We start from the raw sequence: 22,699 nt of genomic DNA on the forward strand, positions 1-22,699 counted from the left end.
CTCATCCTGGTCTCAATCCTCATTGTGTGCAGGGTAAGATTTCTAACCTGCCTTTAGTCCCTCGGGAGATCAGTCGTCTTCTGATGTTTCAGCGTACATTCTTTCACATAGACATGGCACTCATGGACCAATTTTGGGACTCTTACTTTTTAACATCTATATTTTTCCACTTGGTCAGCTTAGAATGTCTTTTGGTATTAAATTTCACTTTTACACAGATGATACTCCGATTTATATACATTCAAACCCCAACGATTGTGTGCCTGTGGATTTTCTTTCTAAATGTATTTCTACGATAAAATAATTGATGTCGCAAAGATTTTTCTGTTTTGACAGTAGTAAGACTAAGATTAGGCTCATTGATTCTTTCCATCAATTACGTAAGGCATAACTGTCGACCTTAGTTTAAACTAAACTCAGAAATGTTTAACCACCTGTTCACAACACTGTTAAAACATAGTTCTTTCATCTTAGAAGCGTAACCATCGCTCATCTGAGACTTGTCATTATTCCATCAACCCGGTTGAGATCCATGGGTGATGGGGCTTTCTTTTCTTTAGCTCCAAAATGATGGAATACTTTACCGAATGAGATAAGGCCATCTAAATCGCTTAGCACTTTTAAATCTCGTCTTAACTCATTTGTTTATGGTAGCTTTTTCTTGATATTTGTTTTTTATTCGTATGGTTTATTATCTTTTTTATAGTTTAATTTTAGAATTGTGATTTGTTTTTTAATTGAATTTTACATGTAAAGCGCTGTGAGATGCACTTTAAAGGCGCTATAGAAAAATGAAGTTCATTATTACTATTATTTTTACAGCGCTCAAGCATCCATCTGCCTGTAGCATGACTTTATGCAGGAGACATGTCGATTTGTACTGTGCTTTGTTAATGCGAAAGCTAGGACAGGTCATCCATTTCCACCACACAAGCTCATAAACAGTAGCCTAACATCTGAACAATTTTAAAAAAGAAGTTACCTGGTTACTTTAAAATTTTGAGTTAATTGAACTTAATACAGTTTTCATTGAGCTGACTTAACTCGTTTAGTAACCTAATATGTTTGAGTTAACTAATATTTTTAAGTTGAATTAACTCGTTTTTTTGTGTGAAGCATTGTCCATTCCAACATACATCCTTGAATTTTATTTTGACATTTCTATCTTCCAGGTTTTTCATCAAATTAATTCACTATGCATAATTTCTAATACAAATGTTCATGTTTCAGTTTTTTGTATACGGTTTATATGTCTGTATGCATACAATGTATACGTGTATACAGTATGTCTTACAAGTCCTAAGTATTTTTGTGTAGTGTTAAAACACTGAAACAGAAAGTGCTTCCCCACCAGTGTTGCAGAATGGTCTATATTTGGATATTGATGTGAAGTCAGATCTGTTGTTTATAAAAAATAAGTTGGGTGTGTTTCTTTGTTCAGAACTGCTTAGAATGGAGCAAACTACAGGGGTCTCGACTCAAGACATGCTGCGAAAAGAAACATCTCTAAAAATTGTAGCCAAGGAGTTGTTAAATAGTAAGCCAGAACTGGCACTAGTGCACCTTAATAACAAATTATAAACAAATAAATAGGTGCGTGACGTCCCTTTATAACACACAGCTTGATTTTCCTTTGACTTCCCTTACATGCCAAACAGAAAAGCCTGTGCCAGTATCCCGTGCATCCCTTTATCTTTCCAAATCTTCCTCGTCATTGAAATGCATTAGTGGAATGGGTTTTGCTCATTTAGAAATGCTTTTTAATAAAGTCTAATGAGGACTTCAGAGAGTTCATGTTGAAGAGGGAGCGAGGTGCCACCTGAGCATGCAGCACACTTCAGTTTACAATACAGTTAATGCGCATCTAATTGTCGCTTCGTTTTGGGGGACAAATGTCGCACACCTAGGCACTGTCCCTGGGTTTCTCTCCTTCTCTTAATGGAAAAAAAGTGATTAAGTGTTTTAGCGGCGCTGGAGATGGAGATAGACCCGTTGGCAATGTGTTTCACTGCAATTTCTTTGTTAATTACATCTCAGGGGAGAAACGGATGGCGGGGAGAAAGATACGCATACGCTGAGGGGCAGTGTGTGTGCCAGTGCATGTGTGTTTAAAGGGCTGTTGGAATTGCCGCACTGCCACCCTTGCACACTGGGCAGGGTGCAGACGGTTCGAGTCACCACGGTAACAAGCCCCACCTCCTGCTCTACTCATATATCCTCCAGACATCTTTCTTGCTGTGATTCCTGATTCCTTTGCTCCACTTTTCAACACACAGGCACCAATTTATCAGTCTCATCACGGCAAACACTCTCCTCCCCGATTTATTAGAACACTTGAATGGACTGGTAATCTGTAAACACACTCAACCTCTTTATGAAAGTGTCAGTGGGAGGACTGGGAGTTTATTGTTTAGCATTTTAAGGAAGCAAGAGTGATGTGTAGGTTTTATCTTGGATCATCAGCAAAGCGGACTTCATTTTGAGGTTAAAGGAGAATATAAGTTGAAGATGATACGATTCAGTTTGAAATTTTTCAATGCAATTTTTGTCATATTGTAGATGCCTTTTATTTATCCTAAATCTAAACTTGTTCTTTTTTGCATTTTAGTTTCTTTTAGTGTTAGTCCTAAATTAACAGATCGGAAGAATATCATATATATTCACAAAGTCCAAAAGTCTGAGACCACTAGTAAAGATGTTCACATTTTGTATTCATCTGACATAATAAAGTTTTTATACCAATTATTTAATCAGTTTAACCATTTGAAGGAATATATTCAGAATATACAAACTCTATCGCATCCAAATTATAAAAACTGTAATTGTACAGAATTTTCCCCAATTTTTATAAATGCGGTAAAAACAAAGTTTGGTTAAGAATAACATGAAAAACGTATTACTTTACAACTTTACATGAGTTTTAAAACTTATGACCATTGTATGGTCTTCAAGGTTGGCAAAGCAATATGATCAAAATAATACATTCAATGTTTCCAAAATCCATATTTCAATGTGCCTTTAGATTTTTGGACCCCGCTGTATTACCCAATGTGCCTTTACAGACACCCATGCATAATATGGAAGCGATTTACATTTGAAGATGGGGTCACTGCCACTGTTGCAGGAAATATGGAAATGGTGAAAAAGCCAATGTGTTTTATTCGACACTGAGACCTGGCTGGTTTCGGACAGGACCAGATACCTGGCCATCTCATGAATGCACCGACCCACGACTGAACCCTCTGGGCTGCTTTTCTGCATGAGCACATTCCTCTCACATCAACCCGGGCATGTCAACTGCAACAACATCACAGTACATCGCTGCCCTACACAGAAACCTGAGACCTGCTCTGATCACGTGTGGAAACCCTGTACATGTTACTCTAGCTGTTACTTAAAAACAGCAGCGCCATACTAGTAAAGAAGAGATCATTCTTATATGAATTACTAACTATGCTGTGATTTTTAATAGTATGTATAGCGTTAGGATTCATGTCTTCATATTTGAAATTAGTAAGCTTACTTTTTATTCTGTCGCTAGACCCAGCAAGTTTTTCATCCTTTTTTTAAGACAACAGTTCCAAAAAAGTCTAAATTAATTATTCGCCTTGACCTGTATGCATATTCTGTAAAAGGGATTGTTCTACCATAGGAACGGTTAAAGTATTAAAGAGTCCTTTTTGTTTTTGCAAGTCTACAGTCAGCCCACCATCAGCTGCTACAAGCAACACATCTCCCTGAATCACAGGTAGCGACAGCAGGATCCGTTGAGATCGGTTCACACAAGACACATTCTGGTTTTCAAAAACACCTAAAAACAGAATGCAGACTTGTTAATATGCAAATGTTTTACTGTTTTTAATTGACATCGCGACCAATTAATATGTGCCAATCTGCCGTGGGCCGATTGACTCAGTTTCAAATGGAAGTTCTGTCATCATTTTGTCATTTCAAACCTGTATGACTTTCTTTTTTCTACAAAAGAAGATATTGTGAAGAATGTTGGAAACTGAACAAAGGCGGTACCCCTTCACTTGTTTGGACACAAAACCAATGCAAGTGAAAAAGAGCCAGTTAACAACATTCTTTAAAATAAGACTAGTGGATGAGTGATTGATGATTTAGAAAGAAAAATGTTTTAATACAATTTAAATATAAAATATATATAATATTATTTTTATAATAAAGTAATAATATTAAATAATAAAAAGTAATATATTATTTTTTGAATGAAATATGTGTACAGTTAAAATAGGTTGTTTTGTATTAAAAGTCTCTGTAAAGCTCATTTCATCCTGCACTAAGACATGTTTTTTGGCTATATCACATGCAGTTCCATTTTTCGTTTTCCATCATCTTCCAGGGTGATAAAGACTCGTGCATGGCTCCAACTTGATTTAGGAGAAATGCAGCAGGTCAGTGAAGACATTAAATATCTCATTAAACTGAACCTCTATTATAACTCCACATAATGACATATCTTGAAACTTTACTGCTGCCAGGACTCTTTATCCTGAGAAACTCGCTCTCAGCTTCATTCTGCATAATCACGTCTGCTCGTCATGTTATCCAGATGTGCACAAAGACAGATACTAGCCAAATAAGAAGAAGGATATCACAGGTCAAACATGCAGGGAAACAGCCATGGTCAACAAATATCTACTATAATATGATCCAAACATCTAAACTCATTGGTGACACAAAAAGGACACAGACACAACCTTTCAGTGACCTTATGTGCGGCTCATCTCTCATCTTTGAATCGAAGACTGATCATAAAAAATAGACACCAGCTGGTGTGATCCGACTCCCAGCCGGAATACGGAATAAGCATTTTAAGTGTAACGTCTGTGTTTTGGGTGGTGTTTTGTGCAGGTCGATTTGCTGTTAAAATCGATTGATGCAATAGGCACTATTGCCCGACTCATTAGAAAACAGCTATATATTTTTTCTTCACTCACTTCCCGTAGGACTCGGAATTAAATGGAAGAATAGCCATTCTGCTAGCGGGACTACTAAACAGATGCACTGATCACGACTATTGGATTGGCCCTGTCCCAAAAGGGATGTAAAATATTTTTTATTCTGTGCTGTATTTTTTATCTTTTTTTAGAGTGTTTGTTTTAAATTTAAATCCTTTCCCATATCCAAGTATAATATGCAGAGGAAATAATTTATGGGTTGGTTGGTTGGTTGGTTGGTTTTGCCAAAAGTTGTCAAACTGTGGTGCTGCCCAATGCTGTTCTGCATTGACCTGAGGTGAGCAATAGAGGACATTGCGTACCTGATATTTTTGATCATTTTAAACCTGAAAATTTAAAATATAGCAATTTAATTTGAACACTTGAAAGGCAGAAAGGAGTTAAATAGATATATAATGTATATATTGCAGTGTGTTGGAAAAGTCTTTTGAACTCAGTTTAACCTGTCAGTGGTATGACTTTGATCAGTCTTTATTTTCATACTTTTTAAAGGTGTCATGAACTGGCCCTTTAAATTATTTTATACTTTTGTCTGAGACGTTCTCGTGGACTTTACATTCAAAAACATAAAAATCAATAAGTAATAGACATTTTTTTACCCTGGTTTTGAGGCCGGCTCGATTTTTGTGGGTGGGGTGCATTGAAGACTTGAAAGTAATCGCCCACTGCTATGATTGGACAGTTCCAAAAGACATAGTGTGCCCCGTGATGTACATTTCTGTGTGTCTGTTCGACAAGCTACGAACTTAGTTGGAGCCTTCTTTAAACTTGGTTAGACTTGTAGGTTACACATATAGCAATAGCAATAACAAAGCAATAGTGACGCGTCATACATGTGATGCAGCCTTCTGACCATATGACAACATTATCAGCGGTGTGGTTTAAACTGACGGAACAAATGAATCTTTAATTGAAAAATATGTCGCTCTGGTTATCAGTTTGTCAATCATCACAAATGCGGGATGTTTATGTATTTTTTCTTTAGTCGAAAATAAATTAAGGTTTTTGATGAAAACATTCTTGGATTATTCTCCATATAGTGCACTTCAATGGACTCCAAACGGTTGAAGGTCAAAATGACAGTTTCAGTGCAGCTTCAAAGGGCTTTAAACGATACCAGACAATGAATAAGGGTCTTATCTAGCGAAACGATCTTTCATTTAAAACAATTAAAATGATATGCTTTATAAACAAAAATGCTCGCCTTGCTCTGTTCTGCAAAGCGCGCTCATGACTTCACATTATACGTAATTATATTGAAAAGGTCACACTTGACATAGGCGGGAGAACCATGTCAGTGTTTACGAAAGTCAAATGCGGTATACAAAAAAGGGAGTTAAAAGGTAAAACAACGATGTCGGACGATTTTGAAGATGAGATGGATTTTTTCGCCCTGCCCTACCAACGTCAATCCTGACCTTTTCAACGTAATTACATAATAAGTGAAGTTGAGATGTTACCTCGCTAGATAAGACCCTTATTCATCGTCTGGTATAATATATTAGGGGTGAGAAAATTATCATGAAAATCTATGTTGAAAGTGAACAATATCTTTAAGTCATTTGCGAACCAGTGGGCGGGGATAGAGAAGTAGTCGTTGATATTCTTCTGTAGAGGCGTGTTTTAACCTATCAATAACAGTTTTACGTGTCTAAGACATGCATGGGCAACTTATAACACGCCAAAGACACAGAAAACACATATTCGCACCATATGCCCCCTTTAAGAGACCCTCTAATGAACAACAAGGAAAAATAAAACAAGCCATTTCATGACAGTATTATTTCAGGTTGGTTAGTCATAGATAAATATAGACTGGTATACCTAAAAGCTGCAGAGTAGATGTCCGCTCAAAATGATTTATGCAGGATCAGCCCCCATCGACCTTGGTGGGTTAAACCCATGACCTTCATGTTGAGCAGATGAGCTACAGGAGCTTCTCTGAGCCAATGAACATCATCTCCTTTGTGTTCATAGCTTCACACTTCAATACCTTCATCGTTCGAGGGTAGCACACCAGAGGCGTCATGCCCATTCAAACAGAGGGGCCACGTCTCAGATCAGTCAGTTTTGTATGCAACCACCAAACGACGAGATCTATTATTCATTTGCACGATTCTATAGGTAGACACAGTTATAGTACACAGATATCAGATTATTTTGCACACTATGCCCCCTTAAAGAACATGGGTGCATGACACCCCTGTCGAACACACACATGATTATGTAATGGGATGTGCATTGTTTATATTGTAGGTGACTTGTTTCTAAATTTTCCGTGACTGTGTGCAGATGACTACTAGGATAATCTTTGTGCAGTAATGACAATTAAAATCTGATAATACAGCCCATTTGTCTTGTTCTTCCGCTCGCTCACTCGCTGGTGTAGAACATGAACCATAATGCAAGCTTCTCTTTTTCATTGGTGGAGATCATGATGGATATATTTTTCAGTTACTTTACCACTTCATTTAACATGCTCACTTTCTGCTGATAAACATTCATCTCTGTTGTGTTTCTCTTCTACACAAAACAAACAGTTAGTTACAGCTTTTATTTTAACCGACAATATATTATTCTCTGTATTTATTTAAATATAGCCACCTTGGGATTTGTGCTGTATACATACACCTTCAACACACACACACACATATATATATATATATATATATACAGTATAAATTTATATATGATATTGATGTACAAGTTTTGTTATCAGGATATAACACACCACTAATGTGTGCTGAGTTCAGGTAAAGGTCTTTATTCAGTATATTTTAAAGATATCACAATGTTCGGGGTTATTCGTGATCTCAAAGACATTTTCATATACAAGCAGTGTGTCTGAATGTGTACAATTATTGATATTAAAATATACTTTCGCCAATAATATTCATTTCTTTCCTCGCAAACAACACGTTTACAAACATAATGTTTTGAAATGCATGACTTGGACCGAACAGCCGATACGAGCCCAGAATAGATAAGAACTGCTGTTAAAAAAGCATCTCAAGGCTGTACCTTAAGCTGGTTGAAAAAATGCCAAGAGAACATGTCTGCTACTTTGTAAATGCTAAAATATAAGCACTTACTTATTCACAATATAAGTATACAATGCACAATATACCGTTTTAGAGTTCACTAATATTCTAAAATGTGGAAAAATATCTAGAGAGAGTAAGTGACCCTAAATCTCTGAACAATATCGTCGCTATCCTTCTGAAACATCGTATTCCCAAATTCTCTGTCATTTTTAAATGATTACGTACTTCGTTGTCAAAGTTGACAACTACTTTTAATACTTTTCGTGGGTTTGATATTTGCAAACCCCAGTAAAAACATAAAGGGTGATAATAATAATGATGTATGGCCACAAAAAACACAAAATCTGGAGATAGAAGGTTTCTTTGAACTGAGACTAGAACTTTGAAGAATCTCTAAAGAGCCAGACAGTTGAAGCTAAGAGATCTGTGTGTTGCCGATACAACAGAATGAAAAGATTAATGATGAGCAGACCAGTTGCCATGTCAACACGGGGTGACCTGTGTGTGTGACAGAATGAGGGCTGGATACATAAAGCAGACGGAACATTCATCTGTTGGCCTTGGTTACTCATTTTAGGGGTCAGGACAAACTGGACCCCAGTGACTTCTCTCATTAATGAATCTTTTGACTGGTCACTGAGGAGGTTTGTGACACCGGCAGCTCAGACAAGCTTGAATAATGCTGCCCTCTGCTCCACTCGCTGTGTGTGCTGGGGTTTTGATAGAAGCGTCGGGGAGATATTTACAACGCTGGGAAAAGGATTTTGAAATTTTCCGCAGGAACAGATATACCTTCATTTCGATTGATTTACTACCTACAGTATTTATGTGTCAGCCAGTGGATCAAAGTTTGAACACATTGTGTCACTGCTTATTTGCATCTGCACAACTTTGTGACATCATCAAGCCCAATGCAGGAATAGTGCGTTTTCTTCCCCCACGTCGCTAACTTAAATGAATGAATGCGTTCTGTTGGCTTTGTGAATGAAAACTGCCTTGATGTGAATGCTTCTTGAGAATTGACCAAGCAAAGAGATATGTTTACTTAACATTTAACTGAAACATCTGTGCAATATCTTAAGAAAGTAAATAAATAAACCTGCAATATGGATTATCGCTGAGAGGAATTTATTCAGTACCTATCTGACTCTACATTTTTCCATTTTATCTGGGAAAGAAATGAAAAAGAAAAGCCCCTACCACAGATCCCAATAGCACTCTTCAAGGATAAGAGACATAATGCATAATGCAGCAGTCCTTCGATTTATTTCTTTTTTTACTTTTTTCTACTCTAAATAGTTCAGCACTGGACAGATAAATGAAATAAGGAAATTACAAACTCTATCTTTGTCTCAGATTCTGCGAGAGAGTTTCTAATAAATAATACTTCAGACGGCTCAAATACCCTAGAAGACTCTTGCTCAGATTTTGCCCAGACTTGTTGCAGACAGTCTGTGCCGTCAGCGGATTTGAACAGTTAGTTAGTGTGTTTCAATCTGAAAAGAAATCTGTTCAGATTCTTGTAGTGTATTCCAGCCATAAGACTGTATGTCCAACTTACGTTGCATTACAGTATATATACACAAATAAAAGTGCTTAAAAAATGTGCAGCGATGCCATAGAAGAACCATTTTTGGTTCCACAAAGAACTCTTTCCTAACTTTTTATAATCTGAAGAACCCTTTGGTTCTTTATGAAACCAAAAGGTTTGTCTGTGGCATTGGAGAGCCTTTTGATGCCCCTTTTTTTAGAGTGTACAGTAGCTCCTGTAATCGAATGAATGCATGCCATTTTACACCTGTGCTCGTGTCTTTCCAGTCTTTCGGAAGTCTTTTACAAGCCCTTGTCATCAACCATCTAGTAAAAGATGTGAAAGTTTGGAGCCGCGCTTGAAGGTCGTCACGCCCGCCAAAAAGTAGAAAAGATAGTGTGAGCGAGTTACGCTGTTAGCGTGTAATCCGCTTGTGAAAGACAAGCCAGCTGCTCGCCGCGCGCAGATAGATAAGAACCGAGAAACAGCACCTGGCTGGCACAGAAACCCTGTTCCTCGGATTGTCCTCTAACTCCGAGGGATGCTTAATACAGCAGACGGCAAACATTTGATCATGGCACTGTTGCTTTGGGGTTTCGGGAGTTGCTCGGTTAAACTTACAGCTAACATAACACGTTTTACAGTAGATGGATAGAAGCATCCTACAGATATAGAGTCGGATACGGACATGTGCACATTTGTAGCCATTCTGTTGGGAGTCCTATTTTCCTGGTTTTCTCTTTTAAAAATCTTGAATTCTAGACTGCTAAAGAGATCCCCCACAAGCACACCCACGAATGAAAATTCCGTCATTGTTTATTCATCCTCATGTCATTCTAAACCTGTATATAACAGGGTTGTAAATCGGGCAGGACATCAGTATTGATTTTTTTCTTCCAGCGATGCTACAAATTCCTGTGAGGTCAATGTCACGAATTTCTGAGAGATTATTTTGTGTATATACTGTTTATGTGAATATATATCAATAAACAATTAATCGATATTTGATCATGTTAATTGCCAAGTTAACACATGCAGTTACATTCTTGATAACTCAAAAATGCAACATATTTAAAATGAACGTTAAATTAAACTCTTGGGGGTGACACATATGGTTGAGTAAAGGATGACCGAATGTTTTTTGGTGATCCATCACATCAATCTCTCATCTTTGCAACATGCAATTACATTGAAACGGATCGCCATTTCTTAGCAGTGTCGCTTGTTGTACATATTGTCACGGTTACTGTCCAACATGGCTTAAAAAGTCATCCTCGGTGTCGCATTTATCCAGCAAAGCGCTTGAAAATAAAGCCCCGTGCCATTTCTATATGGCAGGTCAGAATCCATTGCAAATTGCTTTATATTCAAGCCCCTCAGTCCAGCAGGTCAGCTCAGATCTCACAGCGAGGTCCAGGGCGGCATCGCCAGATACAGATGAATTAGTTTGGCCCTCACACCTCACAAACAAGATGTCACTACTCTTTGTGCCTGCAGGCAGGCCAATCACAGGTAAATAAACCAGCTTACTGTCACCCGTACAACACCAGCAGATTTCATTAAAAGACAGAAGGGCATGTCAGGCTGGACCAGCAGCTAGCCGTGTGTTTAAACTAGTGGAATGAATCGAACACGGGAAAATTGAAAGGCTGGCCAGGAGAGGAGAGCACAAGAGAGATGGAAAAGGACTGGGTGTAGTATTTACATAGGAAGTTATTGTGAAGTTGTTGTTTGCTTTCGCGTCAGTTACGTTGGGTTTCGAGACGAGGTTAAAGGTGGGACTTCAGCATTGCTTTTTTTCTAGCAATTTTTGCGCATTTCATAATGAACGTATTCATCTTGTTAAATAGCTACTAAGTTCAGGTACGAAAAATGTCATAAATTCCTGAGAGATCATTAAATGTATATAATGTTTATGTGAATATATATCAATAAACACTTCACTTTCAAACAATTTACAGCGCTTGTAGTTGATCATAAAAGAACGAAGCTACGTTCGCACAACACCTTTTCCAACTAAAGATGGTCAACTTTGTAAGAGTTTTGCTGTTTGCACTTGGCATTTACACGGAAACAGCGTTTTGGTGACTGCAAACTTTTGAAAACAACATGAAACAGACACACGAATTTGTGAAAACAATGATGTTGTCTGTGTATTACATTTATCACAAAGTCACATCGCCAACTACTGGCTGGTATCTGCAATGCAACAAAAGTTTCCATTGACTTGCATTTTTTTTTTACAATACCATCGTTGTTTTGTTTGCTTTCTTCAAAATACCATCTTTCGTGTTCTGCAGAAGAAATAAATGCCATTTCAAACCTGACACAACATGACAAAACATTTATTTTAATTTTTACATGAATCTACTTTGGGCATCTAATAAAGTCTTTAGATTTTTGTCTCCTGTTCCATTTACTTTGTTCATTTTATAGCTTTATACTGTATGCCCCCCATCAGATTGATTTGTTCTGATTTCATTTCTCAGAAATGAATTGGATACAATTAGAGTTAGGCTAATGCTTGAGTTAGCGTTGCAGTGCATTTCATGTAACAGTTGGTTTCCACAGAGAGATGAAGAAAATCTACATACACATTACTGACATGATGGAGTGGATGCTGTGCGCTTTCGTCTTGTGATAAACTGTGTGAGCTGTAAATCAGCATCTGTCTCGTGAGATAAGCTTGTCACAGAGACGTGTTTAAATGAATCATTTGTCTAACACAATGCAACATATTTAATACGCTTCTGATCATTGATTGAAAGCTCTAGTGACTCGATTTGGAAAGCAAGCAGAGCAATTTATTTAAAATAAATAGTTTTATAATGTCATCTTTTCTACATAGATGTCAAAAACATGTGAAAAAGGAAGCAATGCTCGTTATCTTTTTTAGGAATTTGTGAAGACTGTGTTTGTGCAGACACCGTAATGCAATTTGTTATGTCACCCCATCCCTTCTGAGTTCTTGCAAGACTCGTGTCCTCTAGTACAGACTACTAGCGCCATCTAGTGTTTTGTGTAATAGAGAAAAGCTTTCCTTAAATGGATTTCTATACTTGGCACATGTTTGTCATGCTGACAATTAGCAGGTGCTCATGAATTGAAATTCTTCTAAACACAGAGACATCAAGGGTTTGTTTTTACTAAAAGGAGCCCAGAGACCGTAAGAATCACAAAGTATATATGCATTTTATATGCAAAGCAAGCAGCTAAAATCACTGTAATCTAATGAGATGTTTTTCTTCAGTCTCCTTCTTTCATTTGGCCTGCAGTGCATCATACAGCTTTCAGAACTGTCAAAATGCAGAGCTGTAGAAAAAATATGTCAAAGGAAATTGGCACAATGTAATGTTTTTTGTGTCTCTCTCTCCCCCCCTCTCTCTCTCTCTCTCTCTCTCTCTCTCTCTCTCTCTCTCTCTTTCTCTCTCTCTCTCTCTCTCCCTCTCTCTCTCGTCTCTCTCTCTCTCTCTCTCTCTCTCTCTCTCTCTCTCTCTCTCTCTCTCTCTCTCTCTCTTTCTCTCTCTTTCTCCCTCTCTCTCTCTCTCCCTCCCTCTCCGCCTCTCTCTCTCCCTCTCCCTCTCTCTTTCTTTCTTTCTTTCTTTCTCTCTCCCTCTCCCTCTCTTTCTCTCTTTCTCTCTCTCTCTCTCTCTCTCTCTCTCTCTCTCTCTCTCTCTCTCTCTCTCTCTTTCTCTCTCTCCCTCTCCCTCTCCCTCTCCCTCGTTGTTTTTTACACTCTCGTTTTAATGAAAGCACAATACTGGCAAAGCTTTCTTAATTTACATCTGGCATCTAATTAAATAAAGCTTTTTTCTCACATTAGTAGTTTCTGTAGTGCACACGGCTTCTGATTGACAACCAAAACTAGCCTTTTAATTCATTAACTTTGTGGAAACTTTGTTGTTTTCTTTCTGAGAAATACATTATTACATAATACTCGTTTAAATGGACTATTTTTTATTACTATAGTTATACTGTTATGACACTTTATTTAACTAAACTGAAAGTTACCACTTTTAATTAAAATGCATAGAGCGGCTGTTAAAAAGTGTAATTATTACAAAATAACAGAGGAGATTACCAATAAATGCTTGAAATGTTGTGTATTACAATTTAATTTTTCTTACATTTATTGCATGATCACTTGATGGATCTTCCTGTTGTTTTGATTTAAATTTCAACTTTGGCTTCCTGTACGATTTTCCAAATAAGACTTCAACATGAACCTAATTCCTGATAACAAGCAAAAGAAACCAAGAAGAACTGTTCTTTGCTACACTGCCTCTTCAAGTTACAGAACAAATTATCATCCAACAAAATTGAACAAATTATGCAGAATATAAAAGTTATATTACTAACCACTAGCCTAACAATAAACAAACACCGACCAGACGTTAACTTTGGGCCAGGCGCGTGCGTCCAATGAAACCGTCTATAACCAATGTTAATTTCAAGTATAACCTTAACCTTTTCTTATCTGATATTCTTGAGTTCTGATGAAATTATGCTTTACTGCGGTTTCTTCTCATATTGTTTGCTCAGTTCTCCACGGAGCCCCTATATTATGGACAACAAGCCATCTTTTTACCACGTTGCCACAGTGAGATTATCCTGTATGGGCACATACAATACAATTCATTAATATGCCATAAATAACATTATAAAACATATGCTATTTTAACCCTTTTATGCATTCATTTATGACTGCCTCAGACAAGAGCTTGCTTTTAGGCAATGTGTATAAGGATTTGTACACTTTTTTACACACAGAGATGTCCACTTGAAAAATAAACCGGAAGTGCAAGATCTGAAATGTTTGAAGGGTTCCCAATGGTTGTAAACAAACTCTGACTGGTTATGTTGGAAAGTCGGAGCCAATACCCCAATTGATAGATTCTTACAGTACACTCTCCAACATTTTGAATTCTTTGTTTCAGGAAACTCTCCTTCAGACGAGTCAGAGGAGCGAGACAAAGAGCCGCGCACGCTCACTTACCCCGCATACATTGCCAGTCTGCTGGACTCGGGTGCCAAGCGCATGGCGGCGGGGGTGCGTATGGACTGCAGCAGCCAGGGCCAATGCCCTCGGTCCTGCCACCTCTGCCACATGAGCCCTGGGCCTGTACGTCCTGCTGAACCTGTGCTGCTCAACATCACTAAAGCCGTGCCAATCTACGAGCTGGTCAACAGCAATGAAACCTACCAGGTATGTGAAATCATTTCAGCTTCATTCGAAAGCATCCAGTGTTAAAATTGAACTCTTCACTGTGTCTCTCCGTCTTTGTCATCAGGCTCTACATGAGGCCATGATGAGTGTTTTATGGTGTTCTGCTAAAGGTGATGTTATTGATGACTGGTGTCGATGCGACTCTAGCGCCTTTGGCACGGATGGACTCCCGACCTGCGCCCCTCTTCCGCAACCCATGTGAGCAATTTATAGCTTTAATATCCTTAAAGTTTCAAAGTCAAAATACGGATTTTGAGAAACATTAGGGCATAAATAATATGTGTTCAATTTATACTCCTGTCAGGCTCAAGCTATCGCATTCATATGAGCCCAGCAGTTCTTTGGTGATCATAGATTGGAGTCACGCAGAGCCACCAATCGGAGTGAGAGTTGTTGATTACCTCATCAGTCAGGAGAAGGTGACGGAGCGGACGGATCACTCCAAAGTTGAGACAGGTGAATTCAATCATATGTGTTGTCACCTTATCCAACACACTGTGTTACAAAAATATAAAGACAACAAAACACCTTCAAAATAATGTAATCCTTATTAGTTTATTAAATACATGGACTTCTGGAATACTTGGTTCTGATTGGACAATCATGTCATTTTCGTAACAAACTCTATTATTTACAGTTTTGAGGTCTGAGCTTCATTCCATACTTCCAGTCTTGTGTCATCCTGCAGGGTGCGATAATGATCGACAGATTCTACATTAACTCTGCTTGCAAATTATACTCGATGATTTATAACCACTGAATCTAAAAAAACATTATGAGACAGTTTGTAATATAGAAATGCATAAAATATATACAAAGCAGTGAAAAAAATAAAGGCTACAAGGGGTCTTCACAGTGATGCCACAGAAGAAACAGTTTTGGTTCTCCAAAGAACCTTTTTTGTCAGGATCGTGACACTTTTATGACAGAGTTGTTTTTAAATAACCTTTTCTTTCTTTCCCTTTTATAGTCTTAAGAATCTTTTTCCACTTTTACCGGTTCACCCAAAAACAGTTCTTCTATGGCGTCATGTTGCACCTTTATTTTTAAGAGTGTTCACTGTGTTGTACCATTTTATAGAAGTTAACCAACAATGTTCCAAACAAAATTGTCTTGCTATTGGCGTCAAACTGAGCATTAAAATAACAACCACATTTTTGGGATAAAAGTCCAGAAAAAAATCCCACAGTCCCACCGAGGGGATTATTATTGAGGCTGTATATCTGAGGCATAGCTGTTAAAATGGACCCCTAAAACCATTCCAGAAAAGCGATAAAGTATTACAAATGATTAAATTAAGAGATGTTTCCAAATGTTAAAGATGTTCCAACGGATACCATTGGTTATCAGGAAAATAAAGCCATGTCAGAACACAGAGAAACCTACTTGACAAGTTGATCCTTCAAGCCAGAATCATGAGAAAAACCAGCAATGAGTGTGATTTACTAGATGAAAGCAGATAATGTGCACAAGTCATCCACATGAAGAGCTCTGCAGAACACTGAGCTGTAGGGTGGCACAAGGAGAACGTCTGAGGATCTATGACGCAACATCTGAAAATTTAGCCCAAAATCAAACATGTTTTATTCATGACAAAACTAACATTTTATTTAATAAAAATGAGAGAGCAGCCAATAACAGCTCAGAATAGATGGGAACTCCTTTAATATTGACCACAAGAAGCTGCGTGATAAAATGACAAGAAAACACTTAAATCGAGTCAAAAGGTGACTAAACTGAAGATGTTCAAATATAACACGTTTTCATTTTAGTACATAATTCCCACAGTCCCCTTTGCTTTATTTCATAATTTTGAAGAGTTCATTATTATTCTAAAATAGGGGAAACAATATGAACATAATGGACGGGGTGTGTAGGCCTCTATGTGATTTGATGGTGTTCATGTTGAACAGTTTATCTTAAACTGCTTACAAGCTACCGACCACAACAGATTTTATGAACTACAGTAGATTGCGATAACGCATATTCCCTGTATTTTCTGCTTTAACCACTATATTGTGTTTGTTCATTCTCAGTCTCATTTATCAGATTTTGATACTGGATGAAGACCATACTGACAGGGCTTACTGAGCAGAATGGATTTGTCTTAAGTCTGAAAGGTCTGGAACTCTCCTTCCTAGCGTGGCATGCCAAAATAATAACCAAACTCAAAACAAACATTTTCGTTTATTAAGCCCAGGCCTACGTTTTTTCCGATTCAGTCCCATTGGTCCGCTTACAGCATAGAGCCGCCGCACTTCTACTTTGCTCTGCACCAGTTCTGAGAGATTTCATTCCACTTCGGGCAAGAGTTGAATCGATTTTTCACAAGGATGATCAATGGTCCTTCGCAAACGTATGTTCACTGAGACATCCTTGAAAACAGGCCGCCAGAGTAAACTTGCTACGCTCCATGAGGATGCAGGACACACTTGTGGTTTCCTGCATAACAGATTCAGTGGTTCAGTATTTAATGGTTTTCCTGTGGCTCAGCGGCTGGCGCTAGAAATGCCAAGGTCATGGGTTCGATCCCAGGGGATCGCGCATACTCAGAATTTATTTTGTAGCACAATGCAATGTGAGTCGCTTTGGATAAAAGCCTCTGCCGAATGCATAAATGTAGATGTTAACTGTTCAGTGTATGAACTTTAGCGGCATCTATTGGAGAGCTTGTGAATTGCAACTAACAGCTCACTAGAGCCCTCCCTTTCAAAGACTACAGCGGCTGACACGGGACAAAGATGTCGTCACGTTTTTGCCTCTTTGTTGACGCATGCTTATTGCGCCATATTGCAATTCCTCTCCGGATCTACAAGGGTCAGGTTTTCTTCTACTACCTTTAAGTAATGCTTCCAGAACACAGTTGCCACCTGGTGGTTCAACTAATTACTGCAAGAATTGTATGCGAGGTAACAAAATTCCAGTGGTGCGCGAACAGTACGCGTAAAAAAGGGATATACTTCAGCCTTTAGGTAATAAAAACAGAACGCTTCATTATGTAAGGTCTTTATACATCTCTGCAGACATGTATATTATGTTGCATTTCTGTCAAAAGATCCTTTGAAATGATCTTGTGAAATGACTTTGGATGAACATCAGAAATTGGTGAATTTCTGAAGGTGAAAAGTGGAATTCTGACACTTTACTCTCTGTTAAAAGGCTTACATACAACATGGACATTGTATTTTTTATATTATATTATTATCTATTTATTGTTATTTAATTCTTACCTTTTTCACATTCAATTCTTCAAGTATCTTTTTGAAAATACACACGTTAACAGGAACGTCATGTTTCGATCCCATTGCATTGACATTCCTGCTCACAAAGAAATTAAAATATGGCTTTTAAACATATAGCGAAAACCGTACACTGTAAAAAATAGGCAATTACAGCTGCCTTATATCTTAAAGTTAAAACAAATTAGCTTAATGAGTCAATTGAACTTAAATGATATTGAACGAAACCGGTAATTGAATATTGAACCGTATGATACAACTAGATTTTTTAAGTTCAATTGACACATAAAGCTAATTTATGAAAATAATAATAAATCAAAATCACATAAAAAATTATAAATGAATAAATAAATAAATTATTAAACTTGACGTTTTGAAATCAACAATATTTACACATGTTCTTGTATTTTACCTGACAGAGTAGTGCAAAAGGTTGGGGGTCCGAAAAACAAATACTGTATATGTATCTATAATAATCAAATATAGCTTTAAAGCACAGAAAGCCGCTTTGGATTAAAGCATCTGCCAAAAAGCATAGTGTGGGACATGATGTATGTGCGGTAAGTTGTCACAATGAGAATCTCCCATTAAATAGTCTAATAAAGGCTGTGAGTGTTTTAAGCTGGTGCTGTTGAAAAAATGCGTCTGCTTTCTCTTAAAATTTGACATCATGTGGCCGACTGCAGGTCTTTTCCTTGCATTGCAGCCAAGCAAAGGGAAACTCCTAAAACATTTTTATTTCCCCTAAAACAGTGGAAGAAAAGATTCTAATGTTTATAACGGTTGCTAAGCCCCTGTTTGTGTGTAAATAATGTGAGTAAATAAGGTTTACACCTGTCCATTGGGCTCTATAAAACAGACCAATTTGGATCTCGCTCCACTTTAGTTGTTCTTTTCCCAAATATAGTGCGACCAGCTTCCCGACCAGCGTTAGCTCCATGACAACATTTAGCTTCCCTGTTGTATCTGGATATTTACTCTGTTTTCAGTCTTATTCACTTTAAAGGCACTGCCCAGCGTCTGCGGTCCCTCATCTTTGGGTTGCCGTGTCCAGGTTGGCCTTCAGGCGCATTGTGGCTGTTAAAACAGAGAAGAACATCATGTTATATCAAGTCCAAATGTGGAACTGTGAAAACGAGATTGATGAGGAGACTCGATCACAGAGGTCTTACTGCAAAGCAGTTGTGCCAGGGTGTGTCTCTCCGCTTTCTTCTGTAGCGTAAAAGTAATGCTCTTTACAAGCCTTCGCCTAGAAAGTGGCCAGAACCAACAACTTTCCAGCTTTTATTGGAAGGCACTGATCGTTCTCCACAAAACTGATTATGAAACCTAATCCTATTTTAAAGCGCTCATAAAAAACATGTGAGGGTCTCAAACAATCCTGTACTTTATTTGCAATCTGTTACTTAGCACACAGTTGTGTTGTGTTGTGTTGTTTCAGTATTTGTTTGTGTAATAGGTCTCAAAAGTAGGCAAATGGCAATTTAATTTATCCCAGTATTCTGGATTTAAAAGTGTCTGGAGACCCATGTTTAAATGTGCAAATATAACAATAATAAAGTGCAATAATAGCATCTGCATTGAGCTCATCATTGATTATACAGCACACAAAATCAAATCAGCTCTGATAAAACTAAACCCGAAGACAACAATGAAACAACATATCAAAATCTTCGTTGCTGTCCAACATATGGACCGGACAATTATTTAAAAATGATGCTTAGAAAAATATGAAGAGTTTGGTTTCAAAGTAAGTTCCTTTTTTATTTTATTTTTTTTAAATCATGTTTTTTTATTGTGCATTCCAATTCATATGAAATGAATATCCAATTCAACGGCAGTTGGTTTGTTTTGAATTAAGCCACGAGAACAACAAATATACAGCTAACTAACACAATAAAACACAAGAAATGTACACGATAACATAATTCATCTCATTTTGGAACCAAACTCTTCATATGTTCTCATAAAAGTGAAAAATGTTGGACTTGGGTTACCCAAACACTGTCTGTGCGATCGTGGCCTGCACTGCGTAACTGTGCTAATCGAGCACTTAATAGAAATCAGACACACAACGTGACATCATAACAGTTGCTTTCTCTCTCATGTTGTGGGAACCGAGCAAATGGGAAATCTGCCTCAAGTCATCTCATGCCGACCAGACACGCTGTGAAAACAAACAGCAACGCTCGCCAGACTGATGTCAGGCTCGTAATAACACTCGGGATTACTCCGGGGTCAGAGGCACATAACATCCTGCCCGTAAACAGGCTGCTCTCTGCCACGGGTTGGCCACCGAATCTGGGCGCCACTATATTGTGTGCCTACATGAAAAAAGAAAAAATTGTTTAAACAAATAAACCTAGAAATTGTGCAGGTTCATACTCGTATATATATTCATAGTCACATCATGTCTTGTTGTTAAAGAATCCTATTGCTTTGTTTCCAGGTGCAATTTTTTCATCAGTTTTCTTTGTGTGTTCATGCCTACATGTGTGTGTGTGTGTGTGTGTGTGTGTGTGTGTGTGTGTGTAAGAGCAGCCGCATAACTGCATTTTGGGGACAAAATTGTATCCAAAAGTGATCAAAAAACCAAGCATATCTCCCTTAATTTGGAAAAATTTGTTTGGATAAACACGATCCATATAAAAGAAAATTCAAAATGTGAAGAATGGTTTAGGGTAAGTGGGTAAGGGTTAAGATATGTTATTTATTATTAGCCGTGTATAAAACAATAGAAGTCTATGGAATGTCCTTATTTACTGTAAGTAGATAAATTCATGTGTGCATGCGTAGTATTAGTGTGTCTAATCATTTGCACCTGTGTAAAAGTCCAGACATAATATCCAGGGAACAACCGGAGAGACACATGATGATACTGTAGTCCAGCAGCACTTGAGAGTTCCTCAGACATCAAAACATGTTGTCTCCATCCATTAAAGCCTCGGGGTCTTAAAGGGGATGATGTCATAACATATAATCATACCTACAGTATCGTAAAATAAAGAAAAAAGGTCTATACGTTGTATTTTGTGTCCTGGCCTTTGAAGATGTCAGGAGTCTTAAACATACAGTATCTGCAGCTTCAGAGTTCACGAATTTCTAGAAAAAAAATTTCCATCCAACTTTACATTACAGGGATATTTATGACTCGTGGCTTAATGACAGGCTTATTATTATTGTGCTATAGTTATATAGATATAATATACTATTATGCAATTTTTTAATGGTTTTGTGTTGTTTTAGGTATATGGTTTTGCCCTGGCTTGTGCTTTGAAATGCGTCCTGTGTGTGTGCTTTCCATCACTTTTCCTTTCGTTGCCCAATCAAATCGTTCTTGGGTTTTTAGTCACGTTCAGTATATAAACTTGTCTCCCGAGCAATTTTCTTACCTTAAGAGCACATGAATGCTAAGTATTATCACCTGTTGGTTTCTGTCAGGACTGGAATTGTATCGGATTGTCTGAAAGAGCATATGTCACACTTTAATCGAATCTGAACTGCAGCTAAACGCTGAGCAGCTCTATGACGTACATGGCAAAAGTTGCATCCATATCAAACCGCTCTTTGCACGGAAACGAAAGCAGATTAAAGAATTTTCTCTTTCACTCCCATACAAGTAAACAAGTGCCTTAGTGTTAACAGGCACCTACCCCCTGCCACAATTCACCTTTTATACTCTTTTCTTTCGAAAAAGACAATGTGTTTCAAGTGGGATATCAAACCTGTTATGCATTTTTGGTGAGGAAAGGCCAAGAATTGATACGTTACAAATCGTTGTTATTCATCTCTTGCTCTGTGTTCATCAAAGTAGACAACGAAGCCCAGATGTTGTTTGTGAGGTATTTTGCGGGGCTGCCACGTGTGCCGGTACCACCGAGTTGATGTTTAATGGACCTGCTTAAACTTTCAGCTCTTGGATGCTTTGAGTTTCATCTGTGATGGATGTTTTTTATTTATAGTTTAGGATAGATAAATGGCAAACATTGCTGGAAGATATAATTTTCAATTAATTCAGATCACATCAATCGTTTTGACAGCTGTTACCCCTGTCTGTTTATAATAGATATACATCTGTGTTTATTCATATTAATTCTTTTTAATATTACAATTTTTCTACATGATGGCTCAGCCTTTACCATAGAATCATGTATTTTAGTGAAATTGTATGCTCTACAGTATTTATCTACATATATGCCATTTCTTTATCTTAATTCAGTAAAATGTACAAATCTGATACTAGGTCTTGATGTTTCTCTTTGGATGCAGCCGAAGATGTTTTGCACAGTCTGTTAGACATAATTTTTGGGCATCCCTTAGGTCAGCTTGTTTTTTAGTCGAGATGCCAGATCTGTTATGAAAATGTGATGTCAAGCTTTTCTCCACCAACATCTGTTTGAAAACATAGGCGCTTTAAAGTTGTTTTTTTGTGAATTTGACCTTCAAGTTTGTTATGTGTCAGGATGAATCATTAAGACATTTCTTTGTTCGGTTTCTGGAAAAAGACGGGAGTTTTCCAATCAGACGGTGACCCACCACTTATCACTGCATAAGAAGAGTCTGAGTGCCTTCAGTTTGTTTTAAATCCTGGACTACATTGCCATCAACATTTGACAGTTTTGGTTTTCTAAAGCAATGTGAGTAATTCCTCTCTAAACTCTTTTGGGATCCTTATA

General features: G+C 37.7%; 1 protein-coding gene across 2 annotated transcripts in view; it reads left to right on the forward strand.

Moving 5' to 3' along the window:
- The window catches only part of astn1 (astrotactin 1), a 187,347-nt gene that overhangs the window by 146,412 nt on the left and 18,236 nt on the right, over positions 1-22,699 (forward strand). For both annotated transcript variants that reach the window (XM_079452416.1, XM_079452417.1), the window contains 3 exons: positions 14,495-14,763; positions 14,849-14,982; positions 15,089-15,240. In XM_079452416.1, coding sequence (XP_079308542.1) covers positions 14,495-14,763; positions 14,849-14,982; positions 15,089-15,240 — 555 coding nt within the window. The remainder of the gene's footprint in view (positions 1-14,494; positions 14,764-14,848; positions 14,983-15,088; positions 15,241-22,699) is intronic.

Source organism: Barbatula barbatula (genome assembly GCF_947034865.1).
Source record: "Barbatula barbatula genome assembly, chromosome: 3".
Classification (NCBI taxonomy): domain Eukaryota; kingdom Metazoa; phylum Chordata; class Actinopteri; order Cypriniformes; family Nemacheilidae; genus Barbatula; species Barbatula barbatula.